This window comes from Mustela nigripes, chromosome 2 (genome assembly GCF_022355385.1).
Source record: "Mustela nigripes isolate SB6536 chromosome 2, MUSNIG.SB6536, whole genome shotgun sequence".
In the NCBI taxonomy this organism is placed as follows: Eukaryota; Metazoa; Chordata; class Mammalia; order Carnivora; family Mustelidae; genus Mustela; species Mustela nigripes.
The window spans coordinates 206,227,736-206,235,849 of NC_081558.1; the positions used below are offsets into that span (position 1 = coordinate 206,227,736).

At 45.9% G+C, this 8,114-nt stretch overlaps 1 protein-coding gene across 7 annotated transcripts in view; it reads right to left on the bottom strand.

The window, feature by feature from the left end:
• TIAM1 (TIAM Rac1 associated GEF 1) overlaps positions 1-8,114 on the bottom strand; it is a 383,207-nt gene that overhangs the window by 83,158 nt on the left and 291,935 nt on the right. For all 7 annotated transcript variants that reach the window (XM_059392241.1, XM_059392243.1, XM_059392242.1 and 4 more), the window contains 2 exons: positions 3,843-3,989; positions 1,205-1,279 (listed from right to left, as the gene is read on the bottom strand). In XM_059392241.1, the coding sequence (XP_059248224.1) occupies positions 1,205-1,279; positions 3,843-3,989 (222 nt within the window). The remainder of the gene's footprint in view (positions 1-1,204; positions 1,280-3,842; positions 3,990-8,114) is intronic.

Genomic DNA, 8,114 nt, shown 5'->3' on the forward strand with positions numbered 1-8,114 from the left:
AAGGGACACAGAAATCCAGAGGAAAAACATTTACGGGTTCCAGGATCTCTGTGTCTGGAGAGGATATCCCAACATTAAAAGCGAACTAATAATCGTATGCAAGATGAGTTACCTAACTTCAGAAATGGCTCCATTAATATCAAAAACTATGCTTGGATCGCATATAGGTACAGCGATTTAATTACACCAGGTCTCATCAGAGGGAGAGAGAGTCTTTCAAAGAGAGGCTGTGGCTGGGTATTTCCAAGGACGGCTGACACGATGACACGATCCAGGAGCAGTCCGAGCACAAAAGTGAGAGAAGGCCTGCCCGTGGCTGCTCGCCTCTCCTCCCCCCTCCAGTGGCCCGAACCCCGCCCCCATCCCCCCCACTCCCCGGCACTCTGATTTCAGAGGTTCCGCTCCACCTAGAACGCCAGGCTGCTGACGCGGCTGCTGAGTTGCATGGCAACCAAGGGCTAAACTCTCTGTCATATCGATTCGGAGTCCGAAAACCAGAGGATCCTTCCAAGGTCACATTGTCGACATCAGAACCCCCGAACAAAGAGGTTGCTGGTATCACTACAAGGGTCTTTAAAACTGGGGAATGTCCATTTATTTAGAGGCTGAAAAAAGTAGCCCAGGGGAAAAAAAAAATCAATATTCTTTATGGGCTTTCAATCAGAGCAGTTTGACAACCCCTTTTAAATCCAAGCACAAGGTTGGAACAAGTCTGTGAACCTTTAATTGAATACTTGTCTTTCAGGAGGCAAATGCAGTTTTTTTGTTGTTGTTGTTTAAAGAATATACTATCGGAACAGTTCTTTGAAATTAAGGGGAACAAAACAGCATGTGTGGGCAGAGAGGGAGGGCAGTACGAATTCACTTCTTGGGAATGGAAAGTGGATATAAAAGGAATCAGCAATGACATAAAATACTCAGCTCCCCAGAACCCAAATTTTGTCTTAAATTCTCGATGGGAAATTACACTTCCAAATGGTAAGTACTGAAAATGTTATGGCAGCAGGAGCGTGTTCTCTTTGTTACCAAGTTTTACACATAAAAGGCTTTTCCACATTTTACTGACCTGTTACATAACTTTGAAGATCTGATCATTTCGGTATTTAACAGAGTCCACTTAATTTTAGGATCCCAAGAAACCAATGAATTGTGTGATGTTGATACATTTGTGGTACTTTTAGAAAAGGAACGTGTTTATTTTTACCTTGCCATCTGGAACAGTGTCATCAAATATTCCCTCTAAAGATTTCTTTACAGCATCCGTTCCTTCACCGAACACCTGCACGTACAAAAGAATCATATTCAAAAAGACCTTGGTCAGGAGGGCAAACGAGGCATGGGAGGGGGACGGAGAATGGACACGGCTCTTAGAAAACATTACAGAGCTTCCAACTACTCCTCTATCAGATCCGTAAATAGGGAGCGCATTCCATGGTAGCAGACCATGGAAAGTACGTTCCTCTAACTGGATCACCTCCCCTGATCTTCGACAACTCGAAGAAGAAAAAAGCTAAAGAAGAAGAAGGAGAAGAAGAAGAAGAGAAGAGAAAGTTAGCTCTTAGATCTGGATAATTCATTTAGATTTAAAGACAATACATCTGCTAAAGCAATGATCTAGGTTTGTTCACACTGAAGAGTTTCTGCAGTTCCCTCCTAGACATGATCAAATGTTTATCAATAATTAATTTTTCATACTCTGTGGAGTAGAACCCAAGAACGTACTTTTCTAGTACCTTCTACAACACAGAAAAGGTTGTTTTTTTTTTTTTAATTAAAAAAAAAAAAAAAAAAAAAAAAAAAAGTTTTTTTTTTTTTTTTAATTAAAAAAAAAAAAAAAAAACAAAACAGAAATTTGTCTGTTGTTCAAAATTAAATGAATTTTGCTAAGTCGTCAAAATCTAAACATGGAGACAGGAGAAATAACACATATTGGCTCTAAACCAATCAGATACTATCAGGACTATACAGATGCTTAAGAAAAAGCCTTTCTCCCGATGTAAATGAGATCGACAGAAACAGACGATTTTTGTCGATTTCAAAGTACTGAATTAGTAAGTAAATTTCTGTTGGTGTACTTATGGCTAAGCAAGAAGATTTTGTAAACTCTTTAAGAAAAAGCAACAAGAATTGCTTGGAAGACATTGCATCACCCTTTGATTTTTGAAATACGTTAAAACATTCTCTTGGACTGGGTTAATGCGAGTCATCTACTTCGGCAGCGATGGAAATGTAACACAACTGGGCGCCTACACGGAAGAAGCAGGTGAAGCAAGGCTTTTGATAGAAAAGAAGGTCAAGCCGAGCTGCCAACCTCAAAGCCCTGGCATATATTTTAGTGGTGGTCTGAGCCCTCGGCCCTTACGGGATTCACATCCAACACCACACCACCTCTCAGAAGGAGGGGGAAGTCTTGACTGTGAAAGTGCCCTGTGGGTGAGCTTAGGCATGAGCCGCCAAGTCTCTTGTGTGATTTTTTTATGGATGAAATAATGACTTTCCGCTGCACCTGGGTGGCTCAGTCGGTTAAGCATCTGCCTTTGTCTCAGGACCCAGGATCCTGGGATTGAGCCCCACTTTGGGCTCCCTGCTCAACGGGGAGTCTGCCTCTCCCTTTGCCCCTCCCCCTGCTCCTTCTCTCTCAAATAAATAAATAAAATCTTTAAAAAGAAAGAAAGAAATAAAGAAAGAAAGAATGACTCTCCTCTAAACTGTTTTTTCTTCAGATTTACACAGCAGCGAACTCCCAAGTAATAAACTCGGATGTCCCGCCTTCCCCAGAGACCACAGAACAGACCATAGGGGGTCCTGGCTACCTTATCATTTGTGACTCTGGTTTCCTGCAAATTCCATCAAGGACACAGATAACCCGCATTTAAACGGTGAGCATGGTGGTCAGTGAAGAACACAGGACATCGGTTTTCAGGATTGACATCTCTTTTAAACTTCAGTTCTTAAGCCCACTGAAGGCTGGGATTATCAGAACCAATAAGGAGGGATCTTTTTATGAAGGTGGTCAGCTGGCTTCTCACCATGCGTGAGGGCACAGAGTGAATCGGCAATCCTACCGTGCCCTCCACAAACACTCACTGCCACCCTTTCCAGCCACCATCATCCACGAATCCAACACTCTCCTCTGCCTGAAAAGATCAACAACCATGTTCCTTCAGTCCCTAAAACCCGAACAAGTGGTCCTGGAGCCACTCGTTTCACAAAACCAGAGGAGAAGGATGACAATGACAATGGGGCAAAGTTCCTAGAAGTGACTCTAGTAGGACGGCGGTCTGGGCGAGAAGGGTTATAAGGGACAAGGGACAGCATCCGACTCTCGGAGGCCTGACCCCCCACCACTCTTCTTGGTGGTGCCGTTCGCCATGTACTGAGATCCCCTGTGAGCCCCAGCATCTGGGCGAAAGGCAAAGGAGCTACCCATTTAATGTCAACCCCAAAAAGCCAAGGGCAAAGAAACAGTCCAATTTCCCCAGCGGCTGCCTTTGATCCCGCGCCGGAGGCAGCCTAAAAAACTCTGTGCTCAGGTGCCCACTTGGCTTCATCAACAAGCCTTGCTTTTTTCTGAAGACTCAGGATGAATTGTGCACTTTCAGGAGGTCTATAATTAACCAGCGTTCGGAAAGGATGCAGGTGGGGAGACAGGAGCCTGGTGATAGACTAAGAGCAGGGTTCAAAGTCAGGCGTACGCATTATCTACTAAAAGTCTCGTGCAAGCAACATCATGTGTCAACCAGCCGATGTGAAGGAGCAGCCAGGATCAATAAAGGCGCACACACCCCCTCACAAGGCCCAACGGGAGCTGGCCGGGGAAGCGACCTGGCCCTGCTTCCTACCTGATTGATGCTGGGGCGTCCCTGCTTCTTTTTGGAGGTAGTGTCCAGACCCCAAAGGGAAGAAAACCTGCTCCTCCGCTTGCTGGCGGATCTGGACATGGCCTGAGTACGACGTCTCACTCCCGTTTCCCCAGTGCGAGCTGCCACCTGCAAACAGTGAGGAACGACATCAACAAGAGCGAGGTGTCAGGAGGGCTCCCCTGCTCCAAGGGGTCCCCGCGACGCCACACCTCCAGGGGGCATCCTTCCGCGTGCTGGATGGGACGCTGCCCGATTCATGAGTTACTTAATAAAGCCAATGAGATCTTCAAATTCATAGAAATTTTTTAAAAAGCCAACACTGACCCCACCGCCAAAGCATTTCATCTCTGACCTCTATACACGAGGACTTTGAGGGCCCTTCGTGGATTTAAGATAGAACCAAAAGGCTGGCGAACTCCATCACGGTCCGAAATCCCAGGAAAACATAGTAACAGAATGTATAGGTTCTGTTTCCAAGAAGTAGGTGCCCTTCTGGTCACAGGATTGACCTTGAGCAGTAAGTTAAGCTAAGTAAGATTCTCCCTGAATGCCACAGAGTTGTTTCTACGTTCTGGAAAAACGGTGCCTGAGCGTCGGGAAAAACAGGATGTGCTGGTTCTTGTGATTCCACGTGAAAAATCTAAACTTAACCCACTCCTCCACTGATTTTCTCAGAATTCCGTAATTCCCTTCTTAGGCAAGTGACAGCGGTCCCCCAGTATCCTTCTCCCTCTGCCTCAGCTAGAGCAAGTCCCCAGGTAGCTGAGCACGTGGCTACCCAGAGCTGACTTCTTTTCCTTTATAGCAGGACATGCGCTGTGGCAAAGTCCTGGACGATGGGAGAGAAGCAGAAGGGCCATACAAGCTGCAGGAATCATCCTCAGGAAAGGGCAACTTTCCCCTTCTGCATCGCTTCCCTCCTCAACAAAGGAAGGTCCATATGCGAACTAGTCAGTCTAGGACATTCAGACAGAACCCTTTCCAAGACGGCAGGACCATCAGATGGGAGGGACCTGGGTCCGTGAAAGTGGCAAAGCCCCCTTACTGGCCTTACGTGTCCTATGTTTAGGAAAAGGGGGAATAAAAGTTCTGTTTTGTTTTAAAAATAAATAAATAAATAAAGGGAAGCTAAACTCTGTTAAGATATTTGCCAGATGCCAGCAGCCCAGATAAATATTTCCAAGGGCATCCGCTCCCCCCTCTTCCCACCAAGTTTAAATCTGCCTCTGGGACAAGGACTCAAGGAGATGCGGCATCTCGGTGAGGACTCCAGAGTTCTTCCCAAGCACAAGCTCAAGCTTGAAGTGTATCCTATGGGCTATAAGCGAAGTCCCAGGAGCTTAAGTGAGGTCCCACTTGGGCCACCCACAGGCTTTCCTTTCATATAAGGGAGTGCCAGGAGATACAGCAAGTCAGACTTGAAATGAAACCTCCCCACCCATTCTTTGTTGCTGGAGATGAGTCTTGGAACTTCCTTGTCATAGATTCCCACACGGGCCACTCCCAGGGTGATGACTGCCAACTGGCAGCAGTCTAGGGAATGAAACACCGTTGGGTAACATCAGGGCCCCCCAGCCATCAAGCACGGTGGTTAGAAGGCACACCTCTTTGGGCTTTTAAGTCCCCTAGAAGCTCCATGAGCAGATTGGCAAAGACATTACAAACAGGAACCCAAACAGCTTCTCTGCATGGGTATCAGGGGAAGGTTTTGGTCCCAAGTGAAAATAGGAAGATGAGATCTTGTGTTTTCCCAGCTTGGCAAAGAAGAAAACCCAGATCCGGGCAGATAAAAATCCCACATCCAACACCATATTACAGAAACAGCTCTGATCTAGGATTATTATGCTCAAGGTGCTGCTGAGGGGGACAAAAAAAAAAAAAAAAAAAAAATCACAAACCAAAAGGCACATGTCTACTTGAAACAGATAAACATTTTCTCTATTCTCCTCACCTTCTTAACGGTAAACACAAGTTGTAAAAAGAATAAGCCTATAGTGTGCTCATGAACATCCATGCTTGTGTGATTCAATGATCAGTTAAGCTTATCGTCACAAAATGAGGCCACTAAATAAATGATATTAAAGTTAAAAATCCTGGGGGCGCCTGGGTGGCTCAGTGGGTTAAGCCTCTGCCTTCGGCTCAGGTCATGATCTCAGGGTCCTGGGATCGAGCCCCGCATTGGGCTCTCTGCTAAGCAGGGAGTCTGCTTCCCCCTCTCTCTCTGCCTCTCTGCTTACTTGTGGTCTCTGTCTGTCAAATAAATAAAATCTTAAAAAAAAAAAAAAAAGTTAAAAATCCTGGAGGGGAAAAAGCGCCCATTTGGCCTCATATTTATCTACCTCCTTATTAACAGATAAATTCACCAACAGGCGCCTGAGTGGCTCAGTGGGTTAAAGTCTCTGCCTTCTGCTCAGGTCATGATCTCAGGGTCCTGGGATCGAGCCTCGAATCAGGCTCTCTGCTCAGCAGGGAGCCTGCTTCCGCCTCTCTCTCTGCCTGCCTCTCTGCCTACTTGTGATCTCTCTCTCACTGTCACATAAATAAATAAAATCTTTAAAAAAAGAAAAAACAGATAAATTCACCTATAGATACATGCACACACACATACAGGCAGCCATATGTAAATATAGGGCCGGTGTATTACCCTGATTATATATTCATATGTACCTGTATTATTACCTTGGTTACTTCCCTGTGGCACACATCAATACTGGATCTACCATGTCTATTTAATTGCTTCTTTCTTCTGCATCTCCCCCCACAAGAATATAATCTCCAATAGGAAAAGAACTTTGGGTTGTCTGCTGCTAGAAACCTGATCGCAAAAATAAGTGACATATGCCAGGCTTCCCATGTACTTGTTGACTGAATTGGAGAAAATAAATAAACCAACATCACAAAGCAAAAGCAGAGATCCTGCATAACGTGGTTCCAACAGTAACTCTTCAGTTTATAATTCTGGAAAAACTGAGCCCAGAAGAGAAACTTCTTTAAAAAAAAAAAAAAAAAAAAAGATTTTATTTATTTGACAGAAAGAGCGCACAAGCAGGGAGAGTAGCAGGCAGAGGGAGAGGGAGAAGCAGGCTCTCTGCTGAGCAAGGAGCCCTATATGAGCCTCGATCCCAGGACCCTGGGATCATGACCTGAGCTGAAGGCAGCCACTTAACTGACTGAGCCACCCACGTGCCCCCAGAAGAGAAACTTCTACAATCATAAATATTCTCAGTTACCGGTTGACCAGTTGGTTTAGTCTGTTTAACCAATGGGTGCTTCCCCGAGGGCTCTATTCTAAACTGCCGGGGGCCCTAGAAACTGCTGAACTAAGTACAACCCCCAACACAATAATGACCCAAAACAAGCTCAGGGATTTGGGGGTGAGTAGGGGGGAAGCTGGCAAAAGAACTAGTAGACGAGAGCTCAAGAGTTTCTCAATGATCTTTGCCCAGACAATGCCTCCCTTTGTGGCCGGAACCTGATTACTCTATCATTCTGCTCATCTGTGCAAACAAGAACAATGATAACCTTCTTTCAAAGAGTACAGTGGGGACCCTTCAGTTAATTACTGCAAATCACTGAGCATTATGGGAAGCCCTCCTGGTGAATGGGACTTAAATTGTAGCCCAAATCTCCTCGCCGTCCCCCCCGCCCCCCTGCCCGGCTGCCCTCACACTTCTTCCTCCCATGCACCCCCCACCTTAAAAGAAGAAGAAAGGGAAAAAAAAAAAAAATTCTGGACAAAAGCGGATTGAAGCCTGTTTCAATCCCAAGGAAAAAAAATTCCCTGGGGTCAAATGACAAGGAGAGGAGGAAAAAAATAAGTCTCCAATAAATCAGACTAAAATTCCCTACCCAGGATCTCCTACAGGAACGGGAGCAGCGAACAGGAACAGATACCTGACAGCCTTGCCTAACTGGTTCTGTCTGAAGCAAAACCCTTCGTGGAAAAGAGAAGTTTGCACGGGCACCTAGACACACGGGCACCTAGAACCACACTGCAGACGCAGCTGCGGGGGAGCGGGGAGAAAACACCAAAGGAAGAGAAAGCTGCACGTAAGGAATTAAATATCCTCCTTTGGGGGCACCTGGCTGGCTCATATGGCTAAGCATCTGCCTTCGGCTCAGGTCATGATCCTAGGGTCCTGGGATCGAGTCCCACATCGGGCTCCCTGCTCCATGGCAGGAAACCTGCTTCTCCCTCTCCCACTTCCCCTGCTTGTGTTCCCTCTCTCGCTGTGTCTGTCTCTGTCAAAT